Here is a 20,579-nt window from a genome sequence, read left to right as displayed (position 1 = left end):
AGATATCCCTATTAAAATTTCCTCTAACCCCAATCCCAATGATAACATATTAACAATATCACTATTTCTAGACAAAAATATAATTTTATAGTAACACAAAACATAATGCATGGGAATAAATGCAAGGAATCTTTAGGTTGCTTTAGTATGATTATTAATTGTTATTAATATGTACTAAGTTTCAACCTTTTTTTATTTTGTTTTGCCTTTGTTTCCAAGCCAAAGCATGAGGTAGGAATCAAGAATTGGCTCAAAATAACCAGATTCTGCATTGACTTCATCATCAAAAGGCATCTACTACTTCACTCTATTCATTACATTTACACTGAATGGGAAGGAGAGTTCAGGCTGGAGCTACAACAATTTCATTCCTTAATCATGTCAGCTTGCAGATTTAGATCATGTTTGAAGCACATTTTACTATCTTTCTCAGTCATCATTTCCTCCGCACAACACTGAGCAGAAACTCCGGGCATGGCACCAGGGACAGTCCCCTCGGCTAAGGGGCCTTTGGTTTCAGACTCGAGTTCTGAAGTCATGGTTAGGTTACTTTTCACATTTGGGGAGATTTGTCGGTTCATGTTAGAGTTGCCTGCATTTTGGGATGAAGTTTTCCTTGAGAAATCTGTAGGAGGTTTTATACATAATCAACGTTTTTTTTTGGCATCATAGGAAAAATAAGTGTCGAAGAATCTTTTATTACCTTCCACGCCTTTCATGTCATCAGGCGTATGAGATTGGTTCAAGTCTGGTTTCCCAGAAGGCTCCAATGAGGACGAGAGATCCCGATTGATAGGCATCATTTCTGCATCAGATGAAGCCTCTGAATTAGCTCGGTGATCTGATTCAGAATTAGATCGTAAGACAGTCTCCTCCTTATTGCCACAAATACCCGAAACAGAAAGTTGATTCGGATTTTCATTAGCTCCCTCTCCCGCACTCCTGGAAGAAGATTCGTCTGCTTTTTCACCTAATATAGAGGCATGCTTTAAGGTGGTGGAGGATTTAGAGACCTTTTTCCCGCCATCTGATTTGGTCGATGATGTCTTCTTACTGGACAATTTGGTACTAGAGACGCAAGAACTGTTGTGAGGTCTAACCATCATAACGTCATGCATATGAACATCTGAAGCTGAAGATCCCGAACCCATCCTTTCACCCACGGCATGATTCTGTTTCATGCCCCGCAAATCACTGTCATTGCACACATCTCCCTTGTGCTTGGCAGACAAACGAATTCTGGGTTTTTCTACCAGTCCAAGCTCAACAGATTTCAAGCCTATGCAAAACAAGTCAAACCAAATCTTGAACATGTATTGCAGAGATACATAAAAGTCGATTCGGAAAAAAAAAATAATAATAAATAAATAAAAAATCACCACTAATGGACGAATCTTTACCGTCTGATGCTTCTTGCATCACTAGCTGCTTCTGTAACATATCAGTCCCTGGAAACACCAGCATATTCATGGATTTCATTTCATGTTTGTGTGATTCCTCTAGTTTTTTGAAACCAAACACAGAGGTCCAGGTATTCATATTGTCAGATATAGCAGGAATGATCAATTTCTCTACTCTTAGACTAGAGAGGACCTGAAAATTGCATAAATCACAAAACATTTTAGATAGAGATAGAATATAACAGATATCAACACAAATGAAGATAAATTTTCCAGTGTAAACGGGGTTAGCATTCATAATTATTCATTGATATAAACATTGACTTAATACCCATTAAATATGAAATAAAGTGTCTAAAGTATCATTACATAACACCAGTAATCCAGTATGGTTCTTACAAACAAATTTAATACATTGGTGGCCACTTAACGTCAATCAAATGACAACTAACACACGTACCATCTCAATACTAGACAATAGCCGTCGGCACATCCCTTGGCGCCTATATATGTAGCGAGTCCCAATAAATGGCATTTCTGCAAGTTGTGTCCCATGGATCCTAATAAAATTACAAGTAATATGTGATCATCAGTATTTACTGTTAATAAATAGCAATGAACTGCACAAATAACAAAAATATGAATCTGGTTGAAGCAACTGGCCAAATATTCATCAAATAAAGTTGCTACACATCACATTAACAAGTATTAAGTCATTTAGAATACCTTATAGATGCAGCAGAGATGATTTCATCACCCCTTTCCAAGATTGCTGTGTAGAAGCCACGATAATTGAGACGACTGAAATTTGAACTGCAGGAAAAGATTAACAATTTAGAAAGCCAGTCAATAACATGAATAGCCTTGAGCAGAAAACCCAACAATAGTGAACGGCTCACTTTTCTTTTAACTTTTTTCTTTCATCCAATCACTAAGAGACACGTTTTAGTAGTATTACTCCTTATAGGGATACTTAGCATTTTCCGAATATTATTACAGAAACAATGATAATAACAATCAACAATTTTGAATTAATTGCTACTTAGTGCACACAAGCCAGAAAGTATGAAGGCAAGACAACTGAAATCTATCCACCGGGAATCACACACATGAAAATGACAAAAAGGAGGCAAATAAAAAGATGATAAGGATGCCATTGAATCCACTTCATCACCTTTTTTCCGCGTAATGCATTTTTCAGAAGTATCAAATGTGGTAGGCAGCTGCTTACCCGCAGTTATAAACGACATTTTGAATTATGTTGATCTCGCTTCTTCGATCCACAATGGGCAAAAAACACTCATTCATGATAGACAATGTGAGAGCCAACTTAGAATTGCTTTCAACCCTTTGGGGAAAAGTACGATGTGAGGTATCAGAGTCCAATTCTGATCTTTGGATGAGAGACCATGAGAATCCTGACTCTAATTCATGTTTGACACCAAGAATCTTCTGTAAATGATCATAAAGCTGCATAAATAAGAGAATACAATTATTTTGATTATATGCACACCGATTCCAATAATTTTCTGGAAGTGATTCCCTTAAGTGATCAAGACCATAAGTAAATTGCCGCTGTGATGGGAGCAAATGTTCCAAAGTTCTCATGCCAGAAAAATAAAATAATCTCTAAAGGTATGAGAACTGTTTATTCTTGACAGATGATACCAATTTGAGAAGAGGAAATATATGATATTCATTGAGGAACCAGAAATCAGATGAAATGATTTTCCATTAAAAAATGGAATCTGAAGATTGTTGCTCTATAAAATATCCAAGTAGCATACCTCTTGGCATGTATTGCTACAAAAAGTAGAAACGTTATTGGTATTCATAGGCAAAGCATTCTCCTCTTGTCCACATGATTTGTGATCTGTAAAATAAAAATGTAGAATTTCAATTAAATAGAAAGCAATGATTGAAATATAATAGAACCAGAGAAATACATAAACAAAACTTTATAGAGAAGGCATTTACATTTTTTCTCACAGAGGTCGCAAAATAAAAGCTCATCAGCATCCTCATTGCCTTCAGCAAGATTCCCATTGGCAACCCCACAAAATTTGCATGTACAATTTGGGCAATGCCAATCACCAGGAGGAAGCATCTGCATGTAATGCCTAGATGTTAGCTAAACATGCAAGTCAATCTGCTAGGCCTATGTGTCATATTCCTCCTAAGACTGATTCACTTTTGTTGCTGAACTGGGTTTTAAGAACCGAGGTTAGAGCAAGAATCGTTATAAATACTGGTTCTTTTACTCTAAGGGGCATCAAGTTTTCAGCAATTAATTCATCACAGCTGAGGAGGAAAATATCCTTTTCTATTTTGGCAGGACACTGGACATCATTTGCCTCTTTAATTTCTCTCTTTTAAAGAAAAATATATCTTCCTACCAGTTTGAGCTAAATAGGACTTGCTTTGGGCTTCATCGTCACAATTGATTTTACAGTAAGAACAACATTGGCCTAAAAGTGTAATAGGATTGAAAGCAATGACGATACAAATACAATGCATAATACATTATGGCATGTGGGGAAGAAACAGAGCATACAGGATGTCAATATTGTGGTTAATATGTACCTCTATACCAAGACAGGTCTGATGAAAAGTTGATGGACAGCCATCACAACAGATCAGATCCCCACCGTCACCACAGACACCACAAGTGTCATCATCTGGATCATCGCCATCAATGCCTAGAGCATAGAAATCTCGGCATTCGGACTCCTTTTGCCTATTCCATGAATCTATAAGGCACTGCAATAGAGAAACTCCAGACTCTAAAACAATGTTTTGAAATGGTTGGCGAAGTTTGCTCCCTGCATGGAGCTCAAACTTGGAAACTGTAAGAATTTTACTACAGCAACCACAGTGAATACCATCTCGCGTGATCCAACCTTCTAGCTTTACCCGTGATTTTCTACGGTTCATATATTGAACCTTTTCACTCAGTTTCACTGTCCCAGAGTCTATCATCCAGGCCAACAAAGTTCTTTTTCCAGAAAATGGAACATAACCATCATTTTCAGGGTTTTCTCCTTTCTCAAAACTGCGGACCAACAGAGTACACCTCCCAATTATTTGGCTTTTCTTCCCCAGGATTATATTTCTCGTAGGTGCTGTAGTGGACCTCACAACCATGTCTTGCTTAAGCCTCCCACTTTCCGAGGCATTATAATTTTTTTTATCCTCATTCTTTTGCTTGGTTGCATGAAATTTGCCTTTAAGTGGCTTACCATTCTTCTTTATATAGCTATCAAGTCTCTCATCATGCTGATCACTGTCTGTGCCTTCTGCATGCTCTTTCACTAATGCCTTCTTCTTACTACTTGCACTTTCATCTTTTTTCTTCTTTTTCATTTCTTTTTCAATTTTCTTTCTAGTTTGCCTTGTTAGCTTATTTATTAAATCTGCTGACAAAGGAGCAAATGGAGCAGAGATACCATCAGATTTATTTTTACCAGTGTCTCCCTCCAAATGTTTTTGAAACGCATCATAAGCCTTAATTATTGACCAATAAGCCGTTCCACTGGGGCTAATATACACAGCATCTAGGTAATCTCTGTTCTTTCTTGGTCTATAATCAATAGTCCACCCAGCTTCAATCAGCATTCCCCTAATTCTCTCGCGTAGCTGCTGCTTTTCAGTGCTTCCCCCGCGTTTAACTTTTCCATCCTTGTTGACTGCCGAAAGAGTTTCAGCGGCTGAAGCTGAGGGTCTAATTTCTTCCTCTTTTACCCGTTTCACTGAGCAACCAGTCTCAGAACTTAGCGGTGCCACTTTATGTGGTGTACGAGCTCCATCTGTTTCTGAATCTGCAGTCGAAGTAGTTTCTTCCCGGAGCGGTTTTTGAGATTTCAGCTCACTTTTCTCCCTCTCAATGGGCAAAGGTCGCAAGTCAGAGTGTTTATAGTCAGCAAAAAGTGCCGGCTGGACTCTTGGCTCCTTCTTGACATGAGACATTGAAGCTTTCCGGTTTTCAACATTCTTGAATTCATTATTATGCAATAAATCCATCTTCTTTTTCTTATTTACCATAACCTTCAGTACCCCATTTTTTCCCTGCACCCTAATTGGCTCATCGGATGCTTCCTGATACTTCAACCTCATCGATGAGATGGGACAATGTACTTCATCCTCATGCTGCTCGTACCTGTTCTTAGCACCATAATCGACCCCTCTAGCCCTAGCACTCACCATATTACTCGAACCCGAACTATCAAAATACGAGTGCTTCCTCTTCTCGATCATCACATCCCTAACAGGCCCGTTTTCAAATTCCCTCAAACTCCCCATTCCTCCCATCATCCTCAACCTCTCCTCTCGATACTCATTCCTCCTATCAAATTCGTTATACCCGTTGAACTCTAACCCTAATCTATTCCTCTTCCGATCATTCTCAATCTCCCCATTCCTACGAAAAATTCCCTTGTCCTCAACCCCACTCCTATACATAACTGAACCATTATGGGAATTCGGTTCGGGCAACTCATCACTAGACTCTGAATCATTCATCATTATCTTCCTGGGTCTCTTCCTATCCTTCTGAAAAGATCCTGAAGGACCGATCCCTCCCATTCCCATTCCCATTCCCATTCCCCCAACTCTATCATCCTTTTTCCTAATAATTAAACAACCAGAAGAGCTTTTCTTCTTCACTACGCCCCCTGATCTCACACTCTCCTCCATCAATGCACAGAATTTAAACCCTAAGCTCGAATCAAAATTTTCACATTAAATTAGCCATCAAAATTAACGAGACAAGATACCCACAAACCTGAATTCCCCGTTCTCTACTCCAACATTATCAGATCTGAAACAAACCACAACGAAACATTCACAGTTTCAGAAAACCCGCACCGCATAAATCGATAATGTTAGGGAAAATTCGTTTCCCTCACAGTGCATGACAAAAAAAAAAATTCAGTGATCCTCACCTCCCCGAAGAGTAGGCTCGTTCCACCCGCCGCCGGGACCCCCTCTCCGTCCAGTAACTCAATCCTCCGGCGAGCCAATCGAATCGCCAGAAACGAAGAGAGACGTAAAGAGAGGAATAGACTTTGCATTGATTCTGGGTGTATGTGTGTATATATGAACAGACGCTTTCGGCTCTGTTGTCGTTTTTGTTACTGTACAGAGGAAAAATAAAAAGAGATTAAAAATAATAAAAACAGTCATATATTATTAACGGGCTTCTTTCATGGTACCATTTTTCGCGATCCGTACGTAGAAATTGGATCACATTCCATAAAACACAATCTTAAAAGTCACGAAGGTAACAACATTGTCAAGAGTAATAAATTATAAATAAAAACACATAATATGTGTTACAAAAATCATGCCCAAGTGTTAGGCCTGGCTGACTGCCTAGCGTATCATCAAAAGGTCTAGGCGACTACCGACCGGCCGGCTAGGCTTAAAATCCGACTCTGGCGATCAGCCGGCTAGGCCGCTTAGACACTGACCGCCTAGGCCTCCTAAGCACCAACTAAGTCGTCTAGCTGGCCGATTAGCTATTATTTTTTCTTAATGAGTTATTTTACTCAAAATAACGACATCCGTTTGAGCGAAATAACCCTAAACTTTAAAACTCTAGATGTTTTTTAGGTTAAATAGTTTATAATTATTAGTCTTAAAAAATTAAACAAATTTAAACATATTTTAAAAAAGGTGCAAGTGTCAAATAGGCCCATTTACTACTGCAAAGTGTTCAATTCCCACCATTAACTAAATTAAGTGTCAAATAGATCTATTTATCAGCTAAATTTGTTCAATTGATTTTTTTTATAGGTTGCCTATTAATTATTAAAATAAATAATTAAACAAAATTAAACAAAAAAAAAAAAAAAAAAAAAAAAGAGAGAGAGAGAGAGAGAGAACAGCCACCGGCTATCCTCGCCGGACAGCCGGTGGCTGCCATTTCAAAGACAGTCGTGGCTGTCCGGCGAGGACAGCCGGACAGCCATGGCTATCTAAATGAGGTCCAGATCTGGACCTCAAAGGCCGGGAACGAGGGCGGCGAGCATATGGCCGCCCTCGTTCCATACGGCCATGGCCGTCCCCGGATAGTCATGGCCGTCTAAAAACAAATTTGAAATTTTTTTTAGACGGCCATGGCCGTATGGAACGAGGGCGGCCATATGCCCGCCGCCCTCGTTCTCGGCCTTTGAGGTCCAGATCTGGACCTCATATTAGACAGTCACGACTGTCTTTGAAATGGCAGCCACCGGTTGTCCGGCGAGGACAGCCGGTGGCTGTTCTCTCTCTCTCTCTTTTTTTTTTTAATTAAATTTTTTTTAAAAAATTTTTAATTATTTATTTTAATAATTAAATAGGCAACCTGTTGGTAACTTGTAAAAAATGCCAATTGAATGAATTTAGCTGGTAGATAGACTTATTTGACACTTAATTTAGTTCATGGTGGGAATTGAGCACTTCGTAGTAGTTGATGGGCCTATTTGACACTTGTGCCTTTAAAAAATAAAAAATACACGGGCGCCTTAATCGCCACCAGGTGCCCGAGGAGCACCTATCGATTTTTTCAACCATGCACATAACTGAACAATGTGATAAATTACACCCAATATGGTAAATTTTTTGTGGACACCACATATTGATCTTCCCTAAGATACCTCGAAGAAAATGACACAAATCACACAATATAACAAGTAACAACCACAATATGGAAGTTACATACTTACATCTAATATGGTGATCTCTTTTATGGACACCAAAAACTGTTCCTCCCACCCAATGAGTCACTGAGACACCGTAATTTACATTTCTACTATCTTGTTAGCTGTGATTTACTCTTCTACTATTCTATCGAGTCGGAGTCGGGACAAGGTAACACCATTGTTTTCGTTAAACTGATACATCCAAATGTTTAATTTTTATTAATTACACTAATCCTGGAAATCTTGGAGCAATTTTACAGTGGCAAAAAGAAAATCTTTTTTTTTTTTTTCCTTAAAGAAAGAATCCAAGGAGAGATTGTCAGAATGCAAGATGTGACGATCGATTGGTCAAGTACACTGTGCTTTCACTCTTTCAGAAACTTTTTTTGTTGCAACCCATTAACATTATTATGGGTTTTGATTATTTTTTTTATTTTATTTTTTTTTAGAATAATTATCTTTATTATTTATTGAAAAGAGTATCATTTTCTGGGTAAAATTTCAGGGGTTTTGGAAAATCTGCTTGTTCTTTTTTGGTAGAGGAACATGTTGGTTGGGTAGTTGACATAGAGAGTGAATAATGCACTAAGAACAGTGAAATATGTTGTCCTATGTTACATGAATCATGTTCATAAGTCTGCACAGACCCAGCCCATGTGTCATATTAAGTACAAAAAGCATTGGAACCACCAAACTATACATTAATACACTCAAATTTAGTTATAAATACAATAAATCCAAAAGACCCACAATTTTATTATTATTATTATTTTTTTTTTTTTGTGGGTACTTGTAACAATGATCAATGAAGACAATGGCATTATGGCAGGAGAGTCTAAACCAATTTTCAACATTATTACCCTTTTTATGCTGAAAATTTGATCAAGTGACTCAATTTGAGAATTTTAAAATAGTTGAATAATCATTTATGATATTAACTCTATGTAATTTCTCTGAGAATCAAACTTCGAAAATACTTTAATGTTTGAACACAATACCTTACTTAAAGAACCATAAATTCCTCTTACTAGAATTGATAAGCAAAACTAAATGTTATGGTTACATATATATCATCCTTCATGCACCTAGGTTGGAAAATACCAAATATGATACAAATTACATAATCATGCACTTAATTGAAAAATTTTAATAGTCAATAATCAAATATGATTCATGTATAATAATAGTATGGGGACCAAAAGTAAAATTTATTCTAAATTTTATGATTATGCATGGTATCAACCTAACAATAAGTGAAATAATAGGGATAATTTATCTAATAAAAGAAGTGCAGAACATTTAAAGTATCATATACACATTTATTAGCACAAAAAATTAAAGAAAGGACATAATATGGATATAATGTTTTTAGATAAATAATAATAATAATAATATATTTGTTTACTTATTTGTAGTGAAGGCATTTAAATAAATTACACAATATAACCAAAACATATTAATGTTACATTTGAAGATTTGTAATAGATCGAGTCAACCATAAAAGCAAAATTGATAAAAAAAAAATAATAAGAAGAAGAAAAAAAAAAAAACTTGTACTAAAAAACAGTAGGCCCATAAAATAATATTTATAAAGAGGGCTGCCATTTAATAAATATATAAATATAATGGGCCAAGGCCCATAAGACTAGTACACAAGATTGCCTTGCATGTGGAAAGTCAAAGCCCACGGAACAATCAAAGGCAAATTATGTTGTGAAACCGTGTTCACATTGCAAGGTGAACACGGTACGAAAACTGTTCATAATTGTGAATATAAAGTTCAACAATTATGAACATAGAGTTCTATAATTATAACATGGAGTTCTGTAATTGTTAATATAAAGTTCAATAATTATGAATATGAAGTTCAAAAATGACGAAAATAGAATTTTATAATTATGAACGTAGAGTTCAGTAATTATGAACATATAATTCTATAATTGTGAATATAGAGTTTAATAATTGTGAATATAAAATTCAGTAATTATGAACATAGACAAGGTGGGCACGGTTCCACAGCATAACACAGGAGAAGAGAAAAACAATGATGTTCAAAGAGTTGTTATACCATGAATCAGGATTCACTTTGCAAGGTGGACCATGATCCTAAACGACGTATAAATTGTGTATTTTTAGTATTGGAATTGTGAACTTCTATAATATAAATTTGTATTTTTAAATTAAATAGACAGGGAATTTATATGCATCTATCCCTATACAACATTACAACCCATGGATGCAACCAACTTTGAGCTGAAACATGTCATTTACTTGCAAACATTTAGAAATGATGAATTTATAAGAATTTGCAAAAGAAAATGTTTGTGTTCACGATAAAGGACACATAATTATCATTATTATTTGACCATATAACCAAAACAATAATAATTAATAAATGAAGGACAAGTAATCATGTTAAAAGGATAAAAATTGCAGGAAATCCTTTTTCTCTGAATCAATATAATGGGGGGCCATTCATGGTGCAATCATATATGTTTATACATGGAGGTTGGGTCCTATACTCCTATACCCCCTACCCCTATCACCCCCCTACCCCACCCCAATGGTTGTGGTCAACCCATTTACTAATCTGCTTGTAAAGTTTCCATGCCTTCATCTATCTCTTTTGCAACGGTTCCTTATTGGTGAAAAAGAGAGGAAAAAAGAAAAAAAAGTAAGATGGTCTCCAAAGCAATCTTGGCCATCCATCTGTCCTTTGACTCCTCAGTTGGATCATATATGACTTTATACAACGTTAACAGACCGTGTCATGTCGTCTTCTTTTTGCTTTCCCATAATGCATGACAGAGGGGTGAGCTGGAAATTTACAGACTTAAAAATCTGCAGAATAGATTTTATCATCACAAACATAAATGGAACTGTTTGGATATATATAATATGTTATGTAGTGTATACTGTGTGGTGACCTAATAAACCTACAGCACTGTTCATATATACATATAAGCCAACGTAGCCAGAGGAACAAATGTGTCGTGGGGTTAGTAGAGAGGGCCTGCCCACTTTGGATATAATATCGGTGCACACAAGAAATCTGTTCACTTTGGACATAATTCCACTTTGAACATAATTTCCATACTGTCGCCGCCGAAGTTCGAATCTTGGTCTCTTACCCCAAATACTGTCCATTAAACCATTGAGCTAAGTCCGTGCGGGTTGAACTCCTTGATTCTGATAATATGGGTGCAAGCACCCGCAGAATCAAGTAAGTGAGGCTTCGAGTCTCTTCAATTTTTTATTTTTTTTTACTCTCCCTTTACAAATTAAAGTATATATAAACACAAATTCCTACCTCCTATGTAAGGTTGAAGGAATTTTTAAAGCGGATCGAGGAATCATCATTGCAACAAATGCCAGATTCTAATTTATACTCACTTTCGAAGATGCTACTAAAAAAAAAAAAAAGATGTTAAAGGTAGTAATAATAATATCAAATTGTAAAGTTAGGGGAGGCTACTGTAACTTTAATTCATGCTTATTTTCCCCTTGATCTCACACGCATATAGGAATAACTTTTTTTTTTTTTTTTTTTTTGAATGACATATAGGAATAACTTTTTCTTTTTAATGTTTGAATTTACATAGTGATGGAGTGTAATGGGCTCGATCAAGAAAGGGTTAACAATTGTCTTCGTGACTATTTTTATACCAGAATCATGCTTCATCCACTTAATTACCCATTTTTTTGGAAGGTGAATTAATACATTCTTTGTTCTATATATTTTATGTGTTTAAAACAAAAGAAAAAATTATGTTATTCTTTTTATGAATAAATGCCAAATAAGCTATTTAAAATATACAAAATTGCAATTGAGTCATCCAACTCAAAATATATATATATATATATATATATATATATATATATATATATATATATATATATATATATATATATAAAATTGAGTTTCAAATCAACAAAAATTCTAATTAATTACTGTTGACATGTCGATTAATTGATTAAAAATAATTTTTTAATAAATTTTAAAAATACCCAACTCCTCTCCCCCACCTTCATCTCCGGTCAGAGATGAAGTCAGGAAATGGGGTTGAGCTTTTTTTTTTTTTTTTTTTTTTTTTAATAAAATTATTAAAATAAATTAAAGTATAAAAATTATTTTTTTATGAATTAATTGGCATGTCAGCCATAAATGGAAGAATATGTGATTTCTTTTTATTTAATTGCATGGTTTTGGATTGTTAAAGAATTCAATTATAGTAGTGTTATTGAGTTGAATGTCTTAATTACAGTTTTGCATGTAATTCTATAACTAATTTGATCATTATATATACATACATACATACGTACATATATATACATACATACGTACATATATATATATATATATATATATATATATATATATATATATATATAATTTCTCAAATAATTAATCAAACATTATTATGTAATTCCTATTTTTTTCATGAACCAAACAATGAAATAGGATTTCTATTCCTCCAAATTTCATTTTGTGAACCAAACATGTTATAAGTTTTGAATATGTTTTAGTATATAAATTTTATTCTCTAATATTAAATTAATTAATAAAAATGAATTTTAAATAGTTTAGTTTGTATAATTTACAACTGAACACATACATTAAATATAACATAAAAAGTAAGTAAAAATTTTTAAGTATCATTCTTTGTTCTCTTCTTTGTTGTTTTATTTTTTGTTTTAGAACATATGGCTCTTTCCGAGGAACATGAATTTGTAGTATGTACGTGTGCATGCATCATGCATGTGTTTTAGTACGTGCACATATAAGATGTATTGAATAATTAATACATACACATACGATATATATTATAGTGAGAAATCCTGCAATGTCATAACTTAAAATTAAAAATTCATTTTTTGTAATAATATAATCGGGAAAGAAAAATGGACAATTATAAATAATGTCATACTCAAACTACGTACTATACATACACTAACACAATCAACTACCAAAATATATATGTCGAATGCTGTCTAGATAAAATGATTTTTCAAGTTATATAAAATCAATGCGTGTTACTAACCAATCAGTACAATTATTATTAGTTTCTCTCGATATATGTGCATAATACAACATTTTTAGTTGACTATCTTAAGTTTAGGGTTTAATTTGTTCACCGCGCGTGTCATTGTGATTAATCTTTTCGACAGTAATTTGTGAATCACTCCCATAGCTAGGTAGTAGTATGGGCATATTTAACTAGCTACTTATACAACTTATGACGAGAGAAATCAACAACCACTAATTAAAGTAATAAACTGCATTAGAAAGGCCATGTTCAACCGGCTCCACCGAGATCATAGGGTACTTGTTGGCCAAAATTGAACTTGTGAATTTGTGACATTCTTGTACGAAAATAATGTTTCATCCACTCATGACCTTCTGGTACCTCTATTTTGGAAATACAACATGCATGTGTATATATATGTACCACATTATAACATTTTTTTCTATAATAATTAATTAATATACTATATATGAGAAAATTCAAGTAGATTGAAATATTTATAATAATTTAATAAAAAAATATATATAGTGGGAATGGAGAAAGGATGAATGATGGATTTGTTAAATCATCCCCTTGGCTTTATTCATGGAAGATATGGTTTGCCCAGTTTCGTATAGACAAGATCCCCATTCCTCTACTACTTCTTCATTACTGTTACCCTTTTTCAACTTGCCAGTCACATTACATATATACAATTTGGCCCTACCATTTTACTTGCTCTTTCCCAGGCCACTATTATTTCCCCCCTTCTCATTTCACTTCATACTATATATTATTACATTTGAGTCTTAATTGCAATCACGAATTTATCAATACTTAAGATTTGATCTTATATTGAGATAATTTCACTCAAATTTGATGGAAACCCGATACTTGATTGATTATTCCAGTCCTCAAAAGGTCTTATACCAATAAAATAGGGATAGTAATCTCGGCTAAACCCAACATGAACTCGATTCTGATCCCCATCCCAACAAGAACGGGAAGACGCATCATCCTGTCCCGTCCTTGTGTATATAAGTGTGTACATGGAGTTGACCAGAAATGAGGAAAACTTCTTTCCCCAAATTAAGATATGATCGAAAGATATGTCTCCACTTTATTTCGTTGTCATTCCTATAGTAAAGTATTGTTTACATTTGTACATAACTCAATCCCTCGCTCCTCTTGTAATAAGTTGATGTAAATTTTGAGTTTCTCAACTCCAACAATACATATGTATGTATATGTATATAGGTTTAAATTAATCCTAAACTTAAGGGCCCCTCACCTCTGCGCCGCCGAAAATGGTAAAAAGAGTCAAATCGCAAAATATGTCCCAAGGTCGCATATGATCTCTAAGTACAGTGCTTGCTTTTTGTCCCAATATTAAGATCATTCGGTCCTCTATTATTGAGAATTCAAACCTGAATATTTCTTAAATAACTACACCGTACTCACACATAATCTTTTGATCATTGAGCTATATATGTCTGTGGGCTATGTATATATAGTATAATTATGTACGTATATAGGCATCATGAGTGCATGGGACGAGTCAACGAGATAAGAGTGTAGTATACGACAGTTTGAATTTAAAGAGCTAAATAATGATTAATCCATTATATACATATAATAATAATAATGAGGTTTAAGAAGTGGTGGTGCATGCATGTAGTGTACTGTGGGGTGATGGGATATACATGATGGTTGGTGGATTGAGCAGAAGCAGTTTGCAGCACAATATATGGGAAATGGAGGGAGGGTTCAAATTTTGAATCATTTTGCCTGCATTCTTTAGGGTAGGTAGGTGGTGCATCAACATATTACATACAACTTATAATTATCACTATATATACTTCACCATGCACGTGAAACTATATAAACACCCTACACACACACATACATGCAGTGTGTGTGTATATATATATATATATATATATATATATATATATATATATATATATATATATATAAAATTCTAGGTCTATGCATATGTATAATACCAATACCTCTGTGTATATATATGTGTATGTATAGTGTATACACACACAAAATGAGCGATTTCGGTGTCTAAAAAATATGATGAGCAATTTTAATTAGAAGAACCCAATTTTTTTTATATATAACTATTTGATCGATATCATTAAAATATCCTTTTCATTTAAAGAAAGATGCACAAAGTTCAAAGAATTGATTTCATCTAGTTAATATCTAGAGCATCTCCAATACCAATATATAACTATATTTTCAGGAGTTATTTGCAGATGTGACTAAGAAATATAGAACATGGAAGGGATAAAAAGGGATAAAAGAAAAAAAAAAGTTGAGAAAATTACGCCCCCCCAGAACATGGAAGGGATAAAAGAAAAAAAAGTTGAGAAAATTACACCCCCCCCCCCCCCCCTTAGGTGAACACGAGACGCCTTCCGTTCGCTTCATGCGACAAACAAAGTAACTTTTTAACTTTGATGGAGTCACTAAAATCACTCTTAGCATGAAAATCTCAAAGCTTCGGGCCATCTAAAATTTGAGGTCATGTGTTGTTGCCCATCTTGCACTTCTTAAAATTCAGTCATGCATTGACTAAATTTCTTTTATCGACTACCGTTAAAAGGCAGACTTTACATAGAGTACACATTCGGATATCAAACATATCAAATTTAAAGAATTTATTTATCTTTAATTAATAAATAAAAGTTATCATCTAGATCTCTCATTCCCTACTAGCCAACCTGACACAAGGTTGGCAAGTGTTATATATATTTATAAAATTGATTTGAATTTAAGATTATATTAATGTTGAAAGAGGTGGATTAATGGATTATATATGTGATTAAGACCTAGGAAAGTGCAACAAATTAAAGGGAAAAAGGGTAGAGAATCTAGTACATATTTGAATGAGGACAAATGAAATAAAATCTTCACTAAGAACTACTTCAATATTATTATTTTAATTATCACGATAAAGCTTACATTTTTTTTTTTGTCTTTGACAATTAAGTCCAATCTTTTTCCTAAATATTTCTATAAATTAACTGGATTCCAAATCCAACCTTTAATTCATTTCATTACTCAAAAGCATATAGTTGAAAAAATTCACTAGGTGCTTAAGATGCTTAGGCTGCGATTAATCAACGCATAAGTGCTTGTGTATTTTTTATTTTTTAAAAAATTATTTAAATATTTTAAGACTTGATAATTATAAAATATTTAATACTTTAATAGTTAATACTAAAATATTAAATATTAACCTAAAAAACATCTAGCTAGAGTTTAAACAATTTAAGGTTATTTTGCTCAAAAATGATGTCGTTTTGAGTAAAATAATTCATTTTTTTAAAAGGAAGAGAACAATAGCTAATTGGCTGACTAGGTGACCTAGGAGGCCTACACGGTCAACGCTTAGGCGGCCTAGTCGGTCAGCCGTCTAGACAATCGATTATGGTGATACGCTAGGCGGCCGGCCAGCACATAGCGCTTAGGAACCGATTAATCGGTGTCTAAGCGAGATTTTTGCAACACTGCAGTCAAAAGTCCTACTCCATACAACTTGTTTTTTTTTTTCTCGGGTAATGAAAAAGAATTGTAATTAATATTTGAGAGTGTGTATGAGATAAACTTTACTCATATATAATAGCGGAAGACTGGATACATCAACATGTGCAACTTTTAACATATAACAATAAATAAAATTATGAAGAAAACAATATAGGGAGACAACATTTAATAAATTGCACGTGGAGAATGTTTGACGCCTCGCCAAATGTAGAAAGGGTCTCCGCCGTATGATAGACGGAGTTGGAGCATTGACTATGGTAAAAAAAAAAAAAATGACATTTAAAAAAAATGTATTTAATTATTTTTCTTGGTTATATATTTTATCAAGGTTTGACTTGAAAGTCTTTTGCCTAAGGTTTGGCGACAAATCATAGTTGGTGCAAACACAAAAAATCGTGTCAATGACGATGTACAAGTGTTATTAAATTTTGAATAATATATTTATATAGTTACTAATATAGTTAAATATATCTCACAAAGTCTTTTAGTATAATTTATCTCTCTCGTATAATTTGTAAGACATTACACAAGAGCGAGATTTATTTATTGCACATTCAATCTTTAGACAACGGTTGAAGTCTTCCGTCTTTACCATTTTTTTTTTAAATAATTAATCCCAATTATGATGTTCATAATATTATATTGTTTTTTTTTTAATTTATTTTTAACATTTATTATAATTTTTAAAATTTACGTAAGTTTTAATAAGAAGTATAATTTTTAAATGGGAAAATAGCATTTTTCCCCCTGTTTTGTTTACTAATAGCACATTTCCCCCCTGTGTTGTTTATGTAACCACTTTATCCCCCTCAATTATTTTTGAAGTGGCTATTTTTCTCCCTCTCTGTTAAGTAGTGTTAGGATGTTAAATATGATGATAAAAATGGCATTTCACTTCTTATTATTATTATTATTATTATTATTATTATTATTATTATTATTATTATTATTATTATTAATGAACGATCCCATGCACCTAACGCCCTAATAATAATAATAATAATAATAATAATAATAATAATAATAATAATAATAATAATATTATTATTATTATTATTATTATTATTATTATTAATGAATTACCCACCCAACGCCCTAATATACTACAGTTTGCAAACCAAATTCATTACTAATAATAATAATAATAATAATAATAATAATAATAATAATAATAACAACAACAACAACAACAACAACAACAACAACAATAATAATAATAATAATAATAAGTGAAATGTCATTTTTACCCTCATATTTAACATCTCTAACACTTATTTAACGGAGAGGGGGGAAATAGCCATTTCAAAAACAATTAAGGGGGATAAAGTAGTTACATAAACAACATAGGGGGGAAATGTGCTATTAGTAAACAACACAGGGAAAAAAGTGTCATCTTTATTTTTTAAATATATAAATATTATTCGCTAATATTTATAAACTATTTAAAATAACTTCTTGTTAATTAAATTGGAAACTTAAAATATGACGAAGGGTGTATGATATTAAATTATTTTTCGTACCATAGAGTACGTTAATGTCAAATTAATTAAGACCTAAATCTAGAGAGGAATATAATATTCTTGTTTTTTCTTTTAAGTGACGAGAGAAATTCGTAACCACTATGACCCTATTTGATAAATGGTTGTTAGTTGTTAGCTGATTGGATTAATTAGAGGGCATAATTAGTTGATAATATTAACTGATTGTAGAAAGGTGTTTGATAAATTAGCTGTTACCTGATAGTTGTTTGGTATAATTTTTTTTTTCAAAAAACTAATTGAAAAAATTGTTTTGAATGGCTTTTTGAATTTTAGCATTTTAGAGTTACAAAAAGCTAATTAACCAAACACTTATATTGATATTTTAGCCAAGTTAAATAATTAATAATGATTAAATAAGCTAAAAGTGACCTATAGACTAACACTTACCAAATAGGACCTATGTGAGTATGGATTAAATATACTCAGCTGATGTGTAATAATTCAAAAAAGATATTCTTTGATTGATAGGGACTGAAATTTCTAACTGTTTGGTGAAATTAGGTTGCTGCAAAGCTCACATTCAACGATAATGGGTCATAAACGGTAAGTACCTACTAAAAATTCAAAAAAGAAAAGACAAAAGTTAGTACAAGTATTATTGAGTTAGTTATATTGATTGCCCTATAACTTTTGATTTACTGGAAAATTAGTAGCCGCCATATGAAAATGTGTTTTGGATGAAGTCCGCATTGTGATTTTAGACGATAAATGATCATAAGAAGATAAATTATTATAAATTGTCCATAATTGATCGTCTCAAATCGAAAAGGTCAATAGGCATCTCTCACTGAGAGTCAAACTGGAATTGATTCCCGTATATATAAGACTATAACCCCATCAATGGGTGTGATAATTAATTAAGGGGTAAGAGTGATCTAATTATATTTATTTTGATATAAAAATTTGAGTTAATGATAAATAAAAATTTGAGTTATTTTATCATTATTATCCAAAAATACTTTTTATTTGTACATGACCTTAAAATACAATAGTAGGTCATATAAGTACACACTACTCCGTTTGTCCAAATGTGGACAATAAAGACAATTGCATAGGTAATTAGCTATAGTAATATCTAGTTGTCTACCATGAAATTAAACACACTGCTATAAGTATGCAAAAATAGCAAATTAAAGTAAATAACGAAATGGGCAAACTGCAAATGTAAGTCCAAAACATGTTACTATATCAAACCAGACACAACAATACTTGGTACACTTCTTGCTGTTGCACATAATTAATACATTTTTGGCACAACTATTCTCTTCACGGGTCATTTACTTTTTATCATTAAAACTTAAAAGACTGCTACAGTTGCCTTCTTAATAATGTTGTATGTATTTTTTTTTTTTTTTTTTTTTTTTTGAGATCAGTACTAGGAAGACGTACTATGTGCTACCAGTTCGACCGAGAGGGTGTACACTAGGTAAACTCGACTCGACGCTTCTGTTTCTATGTGCTACCAATTCGAACGAGAGGGTGTGCACTGGGTAAACCCGACTCGACGCTTCTGTGTAATAGCTTGCAAACCACACAGGAGATGTGAACTGCACTGCTAGGAAGACGTACTCTGTGCTACCAGTTCGACCGAGAGGGTGTGCATTGGGTAAACCCGACTTGACGCTTCTGTGTAATAGCTTGCAAATCACGAGATGTGAATTGCACTAGGAAGGCCTTGCGCGACGAGATCATAAACTGAGAGGATGTTAGCAAGAATCAAACTTGTAATCTTTTAATATGCGAATTATACTCTACCTTCTCGGTCAGTACTCAGTACCCTTAGACACAACATATAACATATATGCATATGTACATTGCCCATGCCCTTTACAATTATTCTTGTACAATCACAAGCTTTACTATCATCTATCTGTTTTGCTTTTACCAAACCCCAGTAACTGTTCAAGAACTATGTTTCACTACAATAATCTTTACATCATGGCTCCCCCCTCCCTCTCTCCCCTTTTTGGATAATGTTATAAATAAACTAACATTGCATTACTAATTAAGTTATACAAACAACACCATTTCTACTTTACTTTTGAATTGAAATTTGAAATTCATTGTTACTATTGCCGTTTGAATCATTAATACAAGTTTATCTCTATCCCACCAAATGGTGCCTAGAAAATATTAGCACAACAACTTTTTTAAGAAAAAAAAATTCTATAGCTTCGGTGATGTGTTTTTATTTTATACTTCATTATTATAAAATAAAACTTATTTAACATGTTTGTGTAGTGAAAAGAAAAAGAGCGATGTATACCACATATTAAAAGAAAAAATTTAGAGAAGAAGATTGCCAAATTCTTTATTTTGCATATCAAATATCGGATTTGAATATGTTACAGAAAAGCTAAGAAAGATAATAAATTATTAAAATATATTCAT

The 20,579-nt window shown here is 33.3% G+C and overlaps 1 protein-coding gene across 2 annotated transcripts; it reads right to left on the bottom strand.

Moving 5' to 3' along the window:
* Nucleotides 1-234: 234 nt before the first annotated feature.
* On the bottom strand, nt 235-6,516 carry LOC109175558 (increased DNA methylation 1-like). Of its 2 annotated transcripts, none has more exons than XM_019324828.1 (10): nt 6,341-6,516; nt 3,984-6,216; nt 3,378-3,507; nt 3,188-3,273; nt 2,632-2,870; nt 2,127-2,213; nt 1,861-1,960; nt 1,401-1,593; nt 704-1,279; nt 235-625 (listed from the first exon to the last, which is right to left on the bottom strand). In XM_019324828.1, exons 2-10 carry the CDS (start codon nt 6,090-6,092, stop codon nt 366-368), a joined length of 3,780 nt encoding a protein of 1,259 aa, XP_019180373.1. In that variant the 5' UTR covers nt 6,093-6,216; nt 6,341-6,516; the 3' UTR covers nt 235-365. The 2 variants fall into 2 exon arrangements, with proteins under 2 accessions (XP_019180373.1, XP_019180374.1); XM_019324829.1 differs by having other exon boundaries at nt 235-592; nt 6,341-6,515.
* Between the last annotated feature and the right edge of the window lie 14,063 nt (nt 6,517-20,579).

This window comes from Ipomoea nil, unplaced genomic scaffold, assembly GCF_001879475.1.
Source record: "Ipomoea nil cultivar Tokyo-kokei standard unplaced genomic scaffold, Asagao_1.1 scaffold0688, whole genome shotgun sequence".
NCBI classification, from domain to species: Eukaryota; Viridiplantae; Streptophyta; class Magnoliopsida; order Solanales; family Convolvulaceae; genus Ipomoea; species Ipomoea nil.
Note: the sequence above shows the minus strand (reverse complement) of the source record. Positions and strands in the feature narration are given on the sequence as shown.

Excerpts from the sequence above, each read along its gene's own strand:
- LOC109175558 (XM_019324828.1), bottom strand. The coding sequence starts at position 6,092 with ATGGAGGAGAGTGTGAGATCAGGGGGCGTAGTGAAGAAGAAAAGCTCT. Across the intron at positions 2,871-3,187 it reads GTAGCAATACATGCCAAGAG|CTTTATGATCATTTACAGAA; the intron begins GTATGCTACTTG and ends TTATTTATGCAG. Across the intron at positions 1,594-1,860 it reads TATTGTCTAGTATTGAGATG|GTCCTCTCTAGTCTAAGAGT; the intron begins GTACGTGTGTTA and ends TGCAATTTTCAG.